Consider the following 19,156-nt stretch of genomic DNA (forward strand, 5'->3'; position numbering starts at 1 on the left):
TTTGTTTTATAATATAGCTTTGACAGTATTAAAAATTAAAACATGAAAGGGAACATTTCATTTAAGAAAGATTAAGATGAATTTTGAAAAATAGCGTTGGCAATCTCAGCTAAACTTTTGCGTAAATTACTAGAAGATGGGACATCCCTTGTGGCTCAGCTGGTAAAGAATCCACCTGCAATTCAGGAGACCTGGGTTCAATCCTTGGGTTGGGAAGATTCCCTGGAGAAGGGAAAGCCTACCCACTCCAGTATTCTGGCCTGGAGAATTCCATGGACTTTATAGTCCATGGGGTGGTAAAGAGTTGGACACAACTGAATGACTTTCACATGCACACACGGGAGAGGATGTGTTAGATCCTTTCTTCACACCTTCCTCCAAAATAGGTTTCAGATAGAAATTTAAATATAAATAGTTATATTATATTAAAAATAGTATCAAATGTAGGTCAGATGTTAATAATTGTGGAATATAAACTAGGACTGAAGATTTCTTTGGTATAAGAGAAATCAGAGAAGAAAACACTAAGCAATATTGTTTGTAATATATGTGCTCTGGATACTCTCTTGTATTTTTCAAAAATAAGAGAATTTTTGTACCTAAAAATGTAATGGTACATTTTTGTACCTAAAAAAAGTAATGAATTTTAGTACCTAAAAATCAACACATTTTATTTCATATAAACACCACGGATAGAAGTTTAGAAACACTAAGGGAAAAAATCTTTCAACTGCATGGCAAATAAAATATTAATATACTTCTGTGTGTAAAGCTCTTACAAATCACTAAGGGAAAAAAGTAGCTCTAACATAATATAGTAAATAATATAAAGAAGTACCAATTCAAAAAGGAGGAAACACAAATAGTTAATAAGGGTATGAAAATACATCATATCTCACTTGTATTTAAAGTCTATACAGTTCATGGAATTCTCCAGGACAGAATACTGGAGTGGGTAGCCACTCCAGTAAAACCACTGGTGGTTTCTTTACCAGTTGAACCACCAGGGAAGCCTAAGGAATACTGGAGTAGGTAGCATGTCCCTTCTCCATCGGATCTTCCCAACCCAGGAATTGAACCAGGGTATCCTGAATTGCAGGTGGATTCTTTACCAGCTGAGCTACCAGGGAAGCCCCCAAAGAAATACAAATCAAAATAAAATTTCTTTTGCCTGATAGAATGCTTACCCGTGTTGTTAAGGGTATATGTAATAAAACAGGCACCCTTATATATTTTCTGCAGGTCAGTTTGTCAATATTTGTCAAAAGCTTTAAAAAAAAATTAAGATTTTAATTGTAATAGTAAAAAAGAAAAAGGCATGGAGTGTTAAAATTATGGTTCATATCTATACATCAGAAAGCTATGCAGCATTAAAAATGATGTAAATGTTTACTAGCACAAGAGTATGTTTATTATATATTATTAAAATAGAACAGTTTAAAACAGCATGTATATTAGATATACTATGATTCCACCGGTTAAAATAGGGCAGATACACTGGTTTATAGCATATACACATGAAAAAGATGTAGAGAAATATAAAGTAAGATGTTTACAGGAGTTAACTATATGTGATTGGTTTTACAGGAGACATATGTACAGTTTCTCTATATTTCTCTGTTTGCATCTATAACTTGTATAGTTTTTAAGAAGCAGCAAAGCTCTTACTTTGGGACAGTCAATAAAAAGCTCTTTCATGTGTTCTTGAAGTGGATTTCATGTCGTGAGTGATCTCAGGGTATTTTCCCATTACTCTTTTTTATTTTTAACTTTGCCTTTGAGATAAACTTCTCAGCACTTCATGATACAATTCTATCACTGTCAGCAGTTTCTGACATTTCACTGTCAGTGAGTAGCGAGTTTCTATCTTATGGCTTAGTTTGAAAATAGGAACCACACAAGTCAATGTAAACAATTCTTGCATGTTGTTATTTCAAGGACATTACAGTGGTAAAATCCATGAAGAGTCCTCCCGCTGGTGTCAAGCTTGTTATGGAAGCTATATGCATCTTGAAAGGCATCAAAGCCGACAAAATCCCTGACCCAACAGGTACAGGGAAAAAGATTGAGGATTTCTGGGGTCCTGCCAAAAGACTTCTGGGTGACATTCGATTTCTGCAGTCACTTCATGAATATGACAAGGACAATATTCCTCCAGCTTACATGAACATCATAAGAAAAAATTATATTCCAAATCCAGATTTTGTTCCAGAAAAGATAAGAAATGCTTCCACAGCAGCCGAAGGTCTGTGCAAATGGGTCATAGCAATGGATTCATATGATAAGTAAGTAGTGAGAAAAAAGAAAACAAACTTTTTTTTTCAGGTTGGTTCTTCAGGTAATATAAAACCTATGAACTACATAGGTGAGAGACTCCTCAGAAAGTCAGGTCTAATGTCTGCTCTGACATGTTTACTGGAGGCAAGATTATACCAACTACATAGTATAACACAATGATATTTACACTTTTTGGACTCAGCAACATTTTGTTGTTTTTGTTCAGTGGCTAAGTCATGTCTGACTCTTTGCGACTCCATGGACTGAGGAGCACCAGGCTTCCCTGTCTTTCATTATCTCCCAGGGTTTGCTCAAACTCATGTCCATTGATTTGGTGGTGATGACATCTAACCATCTCAACCTCTTACACTCTAAAAAATGATTATAGACCCCCAACCTTTTTATCAATATATTAGAAATTAAAAGTGAGAATTTAAAAAAAATTATTTACTGATTCATTTCTAAAAAGCAACAAATACTTTACATAAATACTTCTTTTTTAAAGTCCACATTTTCAAAAAATTTTGGAAGAAAAGTGGTGGCATTTTATACTTTTGCAAATCTCTTTACTATGTTCTTTAAGAGAAGACAGCTGGATTCTCAGATCTGCTTCTTCATTCAATCTGTGGTGGGCTGTTGTTTTGACTAAAGTATATGAAGAAAATACAGCCTCACACAGATGTTTAGTTGACAGGGAGAGCCTCATTGGAGTCCCGAGGGGGAGGGGACATGTCTTGGACCACATTTTGAAAACAACACCTAACGTACAGTCTTTGATGAAACAAACAGCCTATATGGATGATTATATGAGAAACATTTATATCATATACAAAACAGTAAAAACTGTTGGTTATTCCTTTGAAAAGCAACTATTACAGGATATCTTTAAATCTCACAATTCTATTTGTGAGATGTGTACATCTATATTACATGCTATATATGTTTTGGACAATGATGTATTCTGTTAATGATAAATTTTAATTTAGTGTTTTATCATTTATTTGGATTTCCCTGATGGCTCAGCTGTAAAGAATCTGCCTGCAATGCAGGAGATGTGGGAGACACAGGTTAGATCCTTGGGTTAAGAAGATCCCCTGGAAGAGGAAATGGCAATTCACTCCAGTATTCTTGCCTGAAAAATCCCATGGACAGAGGAGCCTGGTGGGCTATAGTCCAAAGGGTCACAACGAGTTAGACACAGTTGAGCAACTGAGCACACATGCACACATACATTTATTTAGAATGGTAACCCCGCTGATTCCATTTTCTAGAAGAGAATTTAGATCTGTAATTTCCCCTATATAGTCCCTTTTATTACTGACATACATATTTATAAGATATCTGGTTTTAGTTAAGGGTATATTCTGATATTTGAAAAAAAGTAAAATATAAAGACAGGAGCATCATTGTTATATGTATATAATAAGCCTAGAAGAGAAAAAACAAAAGAGTTGGGGAACTGAAGAAGTGGGTGTATACAGTATCATTTTAACTATTTTGAGATGAAAATAAAATAATAAGATTAATCTACAAAATAATAAAAATTAAAATGAAAGAACAAAATGACATAAATAAAATACCCTTCCTTTCTTCATTGTTATTAAGCCTTAATGAGTTAGACTGGTTTACATAAACACTGTAATATTTTACATGTATGTGCTTATTCTCCTTTTCCAAAATCACCAAAATTGACACTGGCAACAATTTAATATTTATCTATGGTTTAAAAAAAATCACTTATTTAGGGGTTTTCCTGGTGACTCAAACAGTAAAGAATCTACCTGTAATGCAGGAGACCCTGGTTCGATCTCTGGGTCGGGAAGATACCCTGCCTGGAGAATTCCATGGGACAGAAAAGCCTGACGGGCCGTAGTCCATGGGGTCGCAAAGAGTCAGACATGACTGAGCGACTAACACACATATGCAATCACTTATTTGAAAATATTATATATATTTGATATCTATTTTGAGAATCATTTTATTGCTGGTATTAACTTTGTTAAATGTAAGATATAGAAATCAGTATAGGTTTTATGTGAAGATGTGTTTTGAGTTATAATAAGGATTTTAGAAAAGTAATTCATGTATTCTACTATTGTGTGAAAATTGTGTAAATCTTAATTATGTTGAATTGGTTCACAGTGCTCTTCAGGTCTACTATATCCTTCTACCTTTCTGTATGTTCTACTAATTTGGGGAGTTTGATATTGAAACTCTACCTAAAAATCTTAATGTATTTACTTAAAATAATTGTAATATATAGTAGAGCTATACATAATCTTGTTCTGTATTTTCCAAGTTTCTTGTAAATGTGTTATCATTCTTTCATAATTTAAAAAAATTAAAAAGTAAATTCAGTGATGGAAAGTACACTAGAATATTAAACATGTATTTAATTTTCCAATTTTACTTTTGGCAGAGTGGCAAAAATTGTAGCTCCCAAAAAGATAAAACTGGCTGCAGCTGAAGGGGAGCTTAAAATTGCTATGGATGGTCTCAAAAAGAAGCAGGCAGCACTTCGGGACGTTCAGGACAAGCTGGCCAGGCTTCAGGACACACTCGAACTAAATAAACAAAAGAAAGCTGACTTAGAAAACCAGGTATAGTATAATACAGAAAGACATAGGCACATCTTCAGTTACTCTAAATAAGAATAATGTTCACGCAGCTACAAAAACAGCAATACTGTTTTCTTCCTGGTCAGGAGTTGGCAAGCAGTGGACCACAGGATAAACCCACCTTTGTATGGCCCACAAGCTAATAATAACTTTGACATTTTTAAATGATTATACAAGTTTCTATATAATATCCTCAGTTTTGCCTCTTGGTCCATGAAGCCTATAATATTTATCTTCTGGCTCTTTATCCCACAAAAAGAAAAAAATCACCAACCATCTCTACTATAGATTACTAGAATATTGAGCTAAATTATTTAAATCATTCTTCATTATGAGTGAGAGAATGGAAAACCAAACTGTTAAGTAACAGTTATGTGAAAGTTAATGGCAGAGCTGAGATTAGAACTCAACACCCAGAACCATACTGTGTCCACTGGAAATGTTTTTAAGACTAAAATCATTACTCCAACTTAGTGATACCTTTTGTAAAAAGTAATTGCTAGGATCTGATTATGTTCCCCAGAAAAGTCCAAGTATCTTGATATACAGTCAACATTTATTGAGTGCTTATCATGTGCAAGGCACTGTTGTTCTGAGAGCAATGTATATTATGTTACTGATTCTCACAAAAGCTTTCTGAGGGAGGTAATCTTTTTAGATTATTTTCTAGAAACTAAAGCACAGAAAAGTTAAGCAACTTGCTCATGGTCAACCCAGTTTCTAAGTTTAGATCCAAGTCCAGGCAATCTGACTCTAATACTTTTCTCTTTCCCATCCTACTAGGCTGCTTCTTTCTGTACAATATGTGCACAAATTCTGTATTTGTACAATCTGTGATATTGTGCTAATCTTAAAAATGTGTCCTATTATTTGACATGGTCTTCAAGTGATCAATTTTTGTTTAAATAATATAACTAACAGATAGATATGTGGTTGCTCACTGTAAACATTTTTCAACTGTGCTGTATGTTTGAAATTATTTGTTTTTCATAATAAAATGTTATAAAATTATGGTAATGTAAAATGAATATGTGTACTAAAAGCTTGCTTTTGGAAGAGAAATTTTGGTTAAAATTTTTTACATAGTAGTTTCTGATGACAACTTTATTATGGTCCAAGACCTGATTTAACATTTTAGTTGAGAGAAGAATGTGTGAAGAAAGAAACCAGGATGCAAAAGGTAATAAAAAGAGGGAAAATTAAAAAAAAAAAAGAGGGAAAATTAACAGGAAAGGTTTTTAAAGAAGTGTCAAAAATCTTACTAATTACATACCTTCTGCTTTTTTTAAACCCATCTTTATATAAACTCTTATGATATTCTATATGTTTAACACTAAAGGCATTTGTTATTATTAATATAAATATTAATAGCATAGGAAAAAGTACAAGCCAAATTCTCATTCTAAAATAATCTAAATGTCTCTATTTTTATCAATAATTTACTTCTTTTCATGTAAATTATTTTATTTTGAACTTTAAGATAACCTTTACTTAATCTTGTCATCCTCTAAAAATAATGATAAGTCACTTATAATTAATCAAAATAATTCAGATATTCCACTGGAACATTGCTATTGCATGGTTTAAAATGACTTTTGCCCAAGTTTTCCACATTTGTAATTATCCTTCCTCTTTTTTGAAAATAACATTGCTTAATTATGTATAATCAAACTTGGTTGACAGCCTTATGCACAAAGTAGGCTCTCAGCTATTGACTGATGTCCTAATTTAAGGTTAATTGCAAGTGTCTGAGTAGGCTGACACAATTTAGCAGCTTGGAAACTGTGCTTTGTAAGTAAGCATAAATTATTAAAACCTTTAAACATTTAACCTTTAAAATTATCATTAAATCAACTGTAAGTTAAATTAGGGGGAAACGTTCATAGAATATTTAAAATAAAATGCACTTTGATTATTAAAATGGAGGGTAAAACTTTCAGTGTCTCATAACCGTAGCTCATTTCCTTAAATAGAGCAGTTGTTTGTGTTATATGATAAATACCTGTTATGAGTTTCACAAATTAGATTAAAACACTCTCTTTACTATGAAAAAAGTCTAAAAGATCATGGACTCTCCAGTCTTCACAGTGAACTACTACTGCAGGTTTTTCTTCCACAGAGAGCTAAAAAAGGAAAACTCGAGGTGTAACTTTGTAATTTAAAAATGTATCCCTGGGGTTAAAATCTGGCAGAATTTTTAACTTACTCTACTTGTAGGTGTTGATAAAAGTTTACTTCTATTTTTGAGGTTGACCTGTGCAGCAAAAAGCTAGAACGAGCTGAACAATTGATCGGAGGCCTTGGGGGTGAGAAAACACGATGGAGCCAGACAGCTCTGGAGTTGGGGCAGCTGTACATCAACCTGACGGGGGACATCCTTGTTTCTTCAGGGGTCGTGGCTTACCTTGGAGCCTTCACATCTAACTATCGACAGGTAGGGAATACTTGTCCACCTCTAGGGTCTCCTCTTGATCCTCCTGGTACACCCAACATTAATCTTGGATTTTTTGTTGTTGTTGTTTGGATTTCTTGCTAAGTATGAGGGAGAAAAATGTTCGCAAGTGATTTTTAGTTGTGTATTTTAATTATTCAGTAAGTTAGCTTGGTGACAAAAAAATACTATATTAAATACTCTTATAATTGTTTTAGAAACAAAAAGATCTACTTTAGCACATCATGTGAAATGGTAGGCCCTAGTAATAAAATTTTAGTTCTTATAAACAAGTATAAAGGTATCAGGATTTTTTTTGATGTTTTTAATCAACTACTCTCAATGAGTCTCAATAATAAATCATTTTCAAATGATTTCAGAAGCTAAAGCATCTTAAACCTTCAGTTTTAGTTTAGGAAAAGATGAGCCTGCCTAAAAACAATTGATCAGGGGCATCTTTCCTAAGAAAATAAATACCAAGTTCCCTGCTTCAAATTCCTACCCCTCTGATGAGTTCTGCCTCAGTCTTATCCTTGACCCCACTCCTAACCCTGCTTCTTCTCCCAGCTTTTTTCTTCCACTTTTCGGTTTCTTTCTCAATGAGACCCAGCATATTCTTCAGCTCTCTTTAGGAATACAACCCAGGACATGGCCCTTCCAAAGCAGAAGAAGGCAATGAGAATAAAGAGAAATTTGAAGCATTTGGCAATAGCTTCTGGTGTCAAGGGAGGAGAGAAAAATGAAAACCCACTTCTAAAGTGGGGCTTTGTCACTTTACAAAGCATTTGTTTTGTTCATGGTCTCAGTTGAGATTCACTTGATTTCAAGGTTTCTCTTAAGTAGGGTTGATTCTTGGAGGCCACTATTTTGGTTTGTTTGCTTGCTTTTAAGCAAACTGGTTTAAATTCCTCATATTGATCATGCTTCTGTCTTCAGGCTTCTGGGTTCTTGAAGCCCTTGTCCTGGCACATGAGTTTCATATTCTTCTTAGCTTTCTGTCTTCATTTGTGTCTGAACAACTATCTACAATTATAGCCTCTACATGAAAGTGAAGAAGTTTGCTTAAAACTCAACATTCAGAAAACTAAGACCATGGCATCTGTTCCCATCACTTTATGGCAAATAGATGGGGAAACAATGGAAACAGTGACAGACTTTATTTTGGGGGGCCCCCAAATCAGTGCAGATGGTGAGTGCAGCCACAAAATTAAAAGATGCTTGCTCCTTGGAAGAAAAGCTATGCCCAACCTAGACAGCATATTAAAAAGCAGAGACATTACTTTACCAACAAAGGTTCGTCTAGTCAAAGCTATGGTTTTTCCAGTAGTCATGTATGGATGTGAGAGTTGGACCATAAAGAAAGCTGAGCACTGAAGAATTGATGCTTTCGAACTGTGGTGTTGGAGAAGACTCTTGAGAGTCCCTTGGACTGCAAGGAGATCCAACCAGTCCATTCTAAAGGAGATCAGTCCTGGGTGTTCATTGGAGGGACTGATGCTGAAGCTGAAACTTCAATACTTTGGCCACCTGGTGAGAAGAACCAACTCATTGGAAAAGACCCTAATGCTGGGAAAGATTGAAGACCAGAGGAGAAGGGGATGACAGAGGATGAGATGGTTGGATGGCATCATTGACGCAATGAATGTGAGTTTGAGTAAGCTCTGGGAGTTGGTGATGGACAGGGAGGCCTGGTGTGCTGCAGTCCATGGGGTCACAAAGAGTTGGATATGACTGAGCAACCGAACTGAACTGATAGCATTGACATCTTGTAGTTCAAATAATTAACATTTAATATGACACTATTTACCTAGTCTTAGACTTGTTTGCTTGACAGTTTTAGAGCCTGAGGCTTGTAATGATTAAGAAAATTGCTCATAACCACACAGATGGTTAATGACAGAGCGGAAATGAGACTTGTCATCACCCGAATCTTCATTGAGCCCTCTTTCTACTCTTCTACGTCAACTTGGACTACTGGAAGAAGCAGCTGCAGCGCTTCCTACACTTCTCTGTTAGTCCCCACCGTACCCTGAGTGTCTGCACTGGCTCCAGTGCCATGCTGAAAGTCAGCATTCTGGGGCACCCCTCCAAATCCAGCCCTCTCCAATGACTCCTTCCAAAACACAGCATCTTGTGCTCACTCCCTAGTCACCTGCTTCCACTAGAATGAGGGCTACCAGTTGGACCACCCACACAAATGCTTCTGAAAAGCATTGAGACCAGACCTGAGACCTTGAAATTTACTGACAGAAGCAAAGCAACACTTCAGCTAGACAAAAGATCTAAGCTCATAGCTTCTTCCATGAACTCACATCCACTGTCCCCACCTCTGATTCAAGTAGACACATCATCCCATCCCATCTAAGAAGACTTGAAGGCAATTTTATCTCTTCCTTGTTTTACTGTAGCAACCTAGGCTTTTACTTATCTAGTCTCTACTGTCACTGTTCCTTCCTTTGAATTTATTCTCCACATCCTACACTGTAATCATTTATCTCTTTCTCCTGGGTCAGGGCAGCTGGCAATTTATGCTCATCAAAAGTTTCCCATTTGATTCTAAACACAAGGGTAATAGTAGCAACTTCAGTTCTCTACCCAGATCCCCACCTGGCTTCCTGTGCTTTCACATCAAACAACCAGTGCCTGTGGTTTACTTTGGCTGACTTCCCTTGGGTTCTTAGAACCCACTTTGCCCAGCATCCGGTCCCATCACTTCATGGGAAATAGATGGGGAAACAGTGGAAACAGTGTCAGACTTTATTTTTTGGGGTTCAAAAATCACTGCAGATAGTGACTGCAGCCATGAAATTAAAAGACGCTTACTCCTTGGAAGGAAAGTTATGACCAACCTAGATAACGTATTAAAAAGCAGAGACATTACTTTGCCAACAAAGGTCTGTCTAGTCAAGGCAATGGTTTTTCCAGTGGTCATGTATGGATGTGAGAGTTGGACTGTGAAGAAGGCTGAGCACTGAAGAATTGAAGCTTTGGAACTGTGGTATTGGATAAGACTCTTGAGAGTCCCTTGGACTGCAAGGAGATCCAACCAGTCCATTCTGAAGGAGATCAGCCCTGGGATTTCTTTGGAAGGAATGATGCTAAAGCTGAAACTCCAGTACTTTGGCCACCTCATGCGAAGAGTTGACTCATTGGAAAAGACTCTGATGCTGGGAGGGATTGGGGGCAGGAGGAGAAGGGGACGACAGAGGATGAGATGGCTGGATGTCATCACTGACTTGATGGATGTGACTCTGGGTGAACTCCGGGAGTTGGTGATGGACAGGGAGGCCTGGCGTGCTGCAATTCATGGGGTCGCAAAGAGTCGGACACGACTGAGCAACTGAACTGAACTGGAGAGCTAAAATTGCCTGGGAATTTACTTCCCTTTGAGATGGGCCTTAATGAAAGACAGATGTGAGAGCCTGAAGGTCTGTCTCCCTTCCTTCTGGTTGACACAAATCCATGGAATAACTTACACCCACTATAGGATCAAACTGAAACTACCTGTGCAGAACTTTGGCCAATCCACCACCTTTTATTGGCTTCTTCCCCATCCTTATACTGACTCTCTTAATATCTCTTCCTTAATAAATCACTGCGGGGAGCCGGCAGGAGGTTCTCCGCCCATGGCAAAGGTCATGAGGAAGGAGGCTCGACATACGCAAAGGCGGGATTGAGCCTCAGGAGTCCCCCTAGAAATCCTTGAGCATCTACCCCCATAACCAGAGCCTGCCTACTTTACTACTTTGTGCTCTCACCTACACCTCTGACTTTACTGGGGGTTGTCCCCCACCACCTCTTTCGGAGAAGGAGTTAACTTAGAGCTCCAGTTAATAATAATTCCTGGGCATGACAGGAGTGTTCCAAACTTACAAACTCCTCTGAAGGTTCTCTAGCCTGCCTGACAGGCTTGTCCGGCCACATGTGATTGCTCACAGCCTCCCAACCGTGAGAGGCACGAGATGCTTTAAACCTTCTAAAAACAGGTTCCTTAGAAAAGTTAGAAAACCATTAGTATAAATATAGTGGGCTGATTAGAAATTGTATTGGTGAAGGGTTTTTCATTTGTTGAGCCAATGTTTGTTGCTAAGACTCCACATCCCCTGCCCTTATACACATTAATGAATATATAGAAGAAATAAGTATTAACCTTTGATATAAATCACGTTAGACCTTAGGCTAAGTAAATTCTTTCCTTAACTAAAACCCACTACACCCTCACCCTATAGGAATGTAACTTTATTTGGGTGGCGTCTGTTTTAAGAATAATCACCCCTGGAGAAATAAGTGTTGACTGACCACTGTCACAAGGAGAGGGTCATAAATTGTCAGCAGGCCCCCTGGCCAGAAGATGATGTAACACTCCTAAGACCTCTGTATACATTTGTATGAAGCACCTGACTTTAATAAAAGTCAGGACTGCTGACCCCGTGTGACTTTTGTATAACATCTCAGTGTATAAAAACAGACTCTGGAAAATAAAGAATTGGGATCAGTTCCTCGAAAGACTGGTCTCCCCATGTCTCTCTCTCTCTCAAATTCTGGCTGAGTCTCCATCTGGAGCGCGGAACCCGCCATGCTTACTAACTTTGCCTGGGCTTCTAAGATCCAACCAGGGAGGCCTCAGTGTCTCCTCTCCTTCAGGAGAACGGAAGGACGCCTGCGGCCTACGTAAGTGGTGCAAGCTTCTTGTCTTGAAGTTTTATTGGTTTCCCGCGTAAACCAAGCTACTCAGCCTCTTTTCTCCACTGAATTTTCCTGCTGAGCTATCCTCATTCTATTACTCTTTATATCTCTAATTAATATTTAAATAAGTCGCCGATGCCGTCCCCTCTTCGAATACCCTGGATCAGCCGGGGCTGGACCCTGACAAATCACTTCACATAAATCTTCATGTCAGAGTCTGCTACTAGGAAACCCAAGTGAGGCAAAAGGCTTTAAAACAATCTTGGTTTTTTTATTTTTTTGCTCTAACATCAAAGGTTTTGGATACCAAGAGCCCATAGTAAGTAGCTACAGCCCCTCTGTCCAGTCTTGAACCTGAGTAGTTGTCAATTATTCATCCACCCTTTTAGATTTTCTAGTACTCCTCATGATAAAATGTAGAAAATTCCAATTCTCCTGACATTACTGGGGCCACATGTTCGATTGTAATGCCCATGCCAGTCTCAAAGACAAAATTCTACGTTGCTGTAAGGACATACAGGCCCTGGAGTTGAATTAATTTGAACTTTTCTTTTTTTTTGGGGAGGTTTAAAATTTATTTTTAATGTTAATTTTTTCTCTTTTTTTAATTAATTAATTAATTTATTTTACTTTACAATATTGAATTGGTTTTGCCATACATCAACATGCATCCACCATGGGTGTACACGTGTTCCCCATCCTGAACCCCCCTCCCACGTCCCTTCCCATACTATCCCTCTGGGTCATCCCAGTGCACCAGCCCCAAGCTTCCTGTATCCTGCATCGAACCTGGACTGGCGATTCGTTTCTTATATGATATTATACATGTTTTAATTTGAAATTTTAAAGAGATCTTTTCCCTACCGATAATCAAAGTCAAAACTGCTCTGGTGGTGGTACATACTTTCACCAAATTGTTGTTCAGTCACTCAGTCACATCTGACTCTTTGTGACCCCATGGACTGCAGCACACCAGTTTCCCTGTCCTTCACCATCTCCTGGAGCTTGCTCAAACTCATGTCCATTGAGCTGGTGATGCCATTCAACCATCTTGTCCTCTCTTGTCTCCCTTCTCCTCTTGCCTTCAATCTTTCCCAGCATCAGGGGCTTTTCTAAGGAGTTGGCTCTTCACATTAGGTGGCCAAAACATTGGAACTTCAGCTTCAGCATCAGTCCTTCCAATGAATATTCAGGGTTGATTTCCTTTAGGATTGACTGGTTTGATCTCCTTGCTGTACAAGAGACTCTCAAGAGTCTTCCCCAACACCACGGTTCAAAAGCATCAATTCTTCGGTGTCCAGCCTTCTTTATGGTCTGACTCTCACATCCATACATGACTACTGGAAAAGCCATAGCTTTGACTATACGGACCTTTGTCAGGAAAGTAATGTCTACTTTTTAATACGCCGTCTAGGTTTGTGATAGCTTTTCTTCCAAACAAGATATCACCCTGAATGGTCAGTTTTCCATTTCCACCATCTATTTTGCCACCTGATTATTATCCAGGGTTCTTGGCTTGTATTTTTATGTGCTCGTTCAGAGGCCCTCATGTTAATTTAACTTATTCTCTGCTGCTACATTCTTATAGATGTTGAATTGAGCCACTTAAATTTCTAACCAGAGTTTATCTGTGATGACATACTATACCTGTCGACTGTGGCTCAGACCATGAATTCCTTATTGCCAAATTCAGACTTAAATTGAAGAAAGTAGGGAAAACCACTAGACCATTCAGATATGACCTAAATCAAATCCCTTATGATTATACAGTGGAATTGAGAAATAGATTTAAGGGCCTAGATCTGATAGATAGAGTGCCTGATGAACTATGTGGAATAAGGTTCGTGACATTGTACAGGAGACAGGGATCAAGACCATCCCCATGGAAAAGAAATGCAAAAAAGCAAAATGGCTGTCTGGGGAGGCCTTACAAATAGCTGTGAAAAGAAGAGAAGTGAAAAGCAAAGGAGAAAAGGAAAGATATAAGCATCTGAGTGCAGAGTTCCAAAGAATAGCAAGAAGAGATAAGAAAGCCTTCTTCAGCAATCAATGCAAAGAAATAGAGGAAAACAACAGAATGGGAAAGACTAGCGATCTCTTCAAGAAAATCAGAGATACCAAAGGAACATTTCATGCAAAGATGAGCTCAATAAAGGACAGAAATGGTATGGACCTAACAGAAGCAGAAGATATTAAGAAGAGATGGCAAGAATACACAGAAGAGCTGTACAAAAAAGATCTTCAACCCAGATAATCACGATGGTGTGATCACTGACGTAGAGCCAGACATCCTGGAATGTGAAGTCAAGTGGGCCTTAGAAAGCATAACTACGAACAAAGCTAGTGGAGGTGATGGAATTCCAGTTGAGCTATTCCAAATTCTGAAAGATGATGCTGTGAAAGTGCTGCACTCAATATGCCAGCAAATTTGGAAAACTCAGCAGTGGCCACAGGACTGGAAAAGGTCAGTTTTCATTCCAATCCCAAAGAAAGGCAATGCCAAAGAATGCTCAAACTACCACACAATTGCACTCATCTCACATGCTAGTAAAGTAATGCTCAAAATTCTCCAAGCCAGGCTTCAGCAATACGTGAACCATGAACTTCCTGATGTTCAAGCTGGTTTTAGAAAAGGCAGAGGAACCAGAGATCAAATTGCCAACATCCGCTGGATCATAGAAAAAGCAAGAGAGTTCCAGAAAAACATCTATTTCTGCTTTATTGACTATGCCAAAGCCTTTGACTGTGTTGATCACAAGAAACTGTGGAAAATTCTTCAAGAGATGGGAATACCAGACCACCTGATCTGCCTCTTGAGAAATCTGTATGCAGGTCAGGAAGCAACAGTTAGAACTGGACATGGAACAACAGACTGGTTCCAAATAGGAAAAGGAGTTTGTCAAGGCTGTATATTGTCACCCTGTTTTTTTAACTTATATGCAGAGCACATCATGAGAAACGCTGGACTGGAAGAAGCACAAGCTGGAATCAAGATTGCCGGGAGAAATATCAATAACCTCAGATATGCAGATGACACCATCCTTATGGCAGAAAGTGAAGAGGAACTCAAAAGCCTCTTGATGAAAGTGAAAGAGGAGAGTGAAAAAGTTGGCTTAAAGCTCAACATTCCAAAAATAAAGATCATGGCATCTGGTCCCATCACTTCATGGGAAATAAAAAACGCAGACGATGCTTATTAAGTATTCATGAGTGTGCTGTCTTAACTCAATCTTGAATCATGATTAACAACTCTGGATTCCCTTTTATGGGCAGTTTGCTAAGCCCTCACCTCAACCATTTCCCTTATCAGGCTATGATAATCCTGGGTTACAATAGGCACATACCCAACTTCCAGAGGGCTTCCATTGTGGCTCAGCTGGTAAAGAATACACCTGCAATGTGGGAGACCTGGGTTCAATTCCTGGGTTGGAAGATCCCCTGGGGAAAGGAAAGGCTACCCCCTCTAGTATTCTGGCCTGGAGAATTCCATGGACTATATCGTCCATGGACTCACAAGTAGTCGGACACGACTGAGTGACTTTCACTTTCACAACTTCCAGAAACCCCCCAGATACCTAGTCCCTTCTTTCCAGTGCCTGTGGAACTACTCCAGAGACCAGTCCTCAGGAAGCCCAGGAAACCTAGCCAACTCCACCCCACTCTGCTTGACATTTGTAAACTGCCCGCTACAGTTCAAGCTCACTATTACCCTGTGTCAGGTGTAGCCTCCTGTTGGGGAGGTTTCTCTTATTTGGAGCTTTGAGTAATGGAGTTCTGCCTCTCATCTAATGAGTGACTTTATGTTGTGTCCCACCATCCAAGAAAGCCTTAATCATACCTAAGATCATATAATTATGACAGAAAAGCCTGGTAGGAAACACTTTAATCAAAATAAAAGTATCATCTATAAATGGACAGTGTGAAATTCTGGGCCATGGATGGGCTGCAGTGAGAAGAACACAGTATCATTTTGTCGATATTCCTGACAAAGGTTCATAATCTGAATTGACTCTTGAGAGAACATCACACAGACACAGCTGTGGGCCATTCTAGGGAATAACCAGGTAATCAAGGTCATGAAAGGCATCAATTGTCCCCAAACCATCATAGCGTTTTCATGTACCAAAGGAATATTGGTCCAATCTACTCAGCAGGAACCTGAGGGAGATGGTAGTGCCTACCATGCCCTCTTGGCTAGGCACACACTTGGCACACACAGCATCCTTATTTGCCCATGGACTGGTATCAATACCACATATATATGCCCCTTCCTAACCTATTTTCTCTCCAGTCATGTTTTTCACTATTTCTGAACCCTTTGGTCTGTAACCTCATATTGGACATTGATTTCTGATTTTCTGAGTATGAACCTAAGCTTGATGCACCGTTTTGTATTCTTGAGCATCCTAGCACACTGTGCCCCAGGTGGGGTAAGCAAAACTCCAGTGTGTGGCCTGATTCTTATTTGTGCCTAAGAGCCCAGCTATAGTCCCACCCCCAGAATAAGTGAGAGTCTGATACAGATGTTTTCTGTGTCCCCTACTGGTTCAAATTGGATTTACTTTCGTACCACAATATTATAGTAATACTGATTTTCATAACTTAAAGAAAATATATAGAAAAACATGGTAACCTCCATCTACTTTGTCAAATGAAGCTTTAGAATCATAATTGGCAATTATTTTTTCCATATACGAAGTTCTGAATTCACTAGTAAGTGATCTATCTAAATTTTACCTTAACAGTAGATATAATTTTCATTTGAATACATAGTAGAGCTTCTGAATTATAATTTTACTTAAAAATATGATGAACACAAATCAACTTTAAGGTAGTTTCAGCCATGATTTGTTGGCTCAAAGTATAATTGAGGACTTTACAAAACAGCCTCATTTTTATATCTCTTTGTGTATGTCTCAAAGAACCAAATCAAGGAGTGGACAAATTTGTGCAAAAGAAGAGATATCCCCTGCTCTGAAGATTATTCCCTTATGAATATCCTGGGAGAAGCAGTGACAATTCGAGCCTGGAATATTGCTGGATTACCTTCTGACTCATTTTCTATTGATAATGGGATTATCATAATGTAAGGAAATTTTTTTTTTCTCACAAATGTTCTCTGTCAATCAATAGATTTGTTTTTCTGTATACCTTTTTTTAATGCAGCTAGTAAACTTTTATAGTATTGAAAAAATTGCTTAATAAATTAGTTAAATTAAATATGGATGAGCACATCCTTCTCCAATTAATGTTGGAGCAGTTGAGTATTGGAGACAGTAGTAATTAAACTAAAAACCTCAGACGACTTTTGCTTAATTTTTAATCAATTTTTAGCAAATAGCGCAAAACCCTGCCATAAGTGAATGAAGTCCCAAATTTTTATTCTCATAGAACACAGGGTTTTGTTATTGTAGGTTAATGAAACATCCAGGGGTAAGTTTGTGGTGATGATGTCTTAGTCCCTGCTGGGTGTGGGACCACCTTAAGTGGTATGGATATATTTCTGGGTCCTGGACTGACTGGGGCTTTTCAAAAAGTGGTGCTATTCCTAGAATCTCCTGGTTAGTAGATAAAACCCATGGAGATGAGGTTGGGAGAATACTGGAGGCTCATCCATCCTTACCTTTCCTTGGGGTCTTGCCTTTCAGTAGCCAAGAACTTCACCCTGCCCTACTGTAAGGACAACTATTAATTGTGTTATTTTCAAGGTCACATTATGAAGGGTCTTCTATCACTGGGCCAGTCTTCTTGGAGGTTTTAGCATGTTAGGAATAGCACAAGTAAACCATCAGTAGCAAACATTCGGTTTTGTGTTACATGTTTTGATTAGTTGTTAGTTTACTACTGATAAAATACTTGATATGATATTACTTAAAGTAAAAATGGTTGAGGCATGTAAATGTTTAAAACAGAATTAGCCACCATGGGTAAAAACCAGTTATTATTAAGTTTTTATGAGTAATATTTATGAAAATTATTCTACAAATTAAAATTATAGTGAACAAATTTCTTAACTGTTCAGCAAATGATCCTGACGTATGGATTTTTATAGCATTTATTTACTGGATTATTGTAAAAGGACTAAACTTTCCCAGGAAATACTACTCAGCCACAAAAAAGATGAAATCCTGCCACTTGTAACAACATGGATGGACCTTGAGGGTATTATGCTAAGTGAAATAAGTCAGATGGAAAAAGACAAATACTGTATGTTTTCACTCCTATGTGAAATATTAAATAAGTAAGTAGATCAATAATAAACAAAACAAGCAAACACATGGATACAGAGAGCAAAGTGGTTACCAGAGAGGAAGGGGTGTGAGGGGAAGGTGAGATAGGTAAAGGGAATCAAAGGTTTGGTAGTGAATGGAAACTAATCCTTTGGTGGTGAGCATCCTGCAGAAGTCAAAATGTAATATTATACAAGTAACAATGATAATAAAATTTTATTTTAAAAATTTCGGTAGAAATATAAAGAAGTCTACCTTTTACCTTGTCCAGCTGGACCGATTATCTTCAGCCTCAATAATAGTCCAGTTGTTGTTGCTGCTGCTGCTGCTGTTTCCCTCTCAGAAAAAACCTTTGCTCTTCTCAAACGGTTGTGAAAATAATTGATAATGTCCCATGTAGTAGTAGTTATGCATTTATTATTTTGGTTTGTGATTTATATTCCTTTGTTCTACCTAGTAGGACATCTAAACCTATTCCTATAACTGTTATCTATTCAGTGGAGAATAATACACTTGTTAGTTTCCAGCAAATAACTACCCTTTCTTTTAGGTCCAGTCATATTTCAATAATACTGGAACTGTTGATGAGTATTTCCACTTTTAAGATTCCAAATCTTTCAGTGATTATTTTTCAAGATGAACTCCCATTTCAGGAAGTAGAAAAATAGTTTTAATGAGCCATAACCCCTACGTGTTTGCTATTTGTTTGTAAAAGTGTTGTATTCTTAGCAAGAAGTAATGGTAGAAACCTTACTAAGAAGGAAATAGTAACATTTTTCATTCTTGGTTTTTTTTGTCAATGATTTTGGTAATCTTTTACTGAGAGGTTTCAGGAAATAGGTTAAGGTGATCATTTTGAGGGTCTCCCAAGTGACTCAATGGTAAAGAATCCATCTGCCAGTGTAGGAGATACA

General features: G+C 37.8%; 1 protein-coding gene across 1 annotated transcript in view; it reads left to right on the forward strand.

Annotated features, from left to right (window-relative positions):
* DNAH7 (dynein axonemal heavy chain 7) overlaps positions 1-19,156 on the forward strand; it is a 259,565-nt gene that overhangs the window by 166,958 nt on the left and 73,451 nt on the right. The window contains 4 exon segments of the mRNA XM_070388877.1: positions 1,939-2,285; positions 4,697-4,877; positions 7,144-7,329; positions 16,935-17,098. Of these exon segments, the coding sequence (XP_070244978.1) occupies positions 1,939-2,285; positions 4,697-4,877; positions 7,144-7,329; positions 16,935-17,098 (878 nt within the window).

This window comes from Bos mutus, chromosome 2, assembly GCF_027580195.1.
Source record: "Bos mutus isolate GX-2022 chromosome 2, NWIPB_WYAK_1.1, whole genome shotgun sequence".
In the NCBI taxonomy this organism is placed as follows: Eukaryota; Metazoa; Chordata; class Mammalia; order Artiodactyla; family Bovidae; genus Bos; species Bos mutus.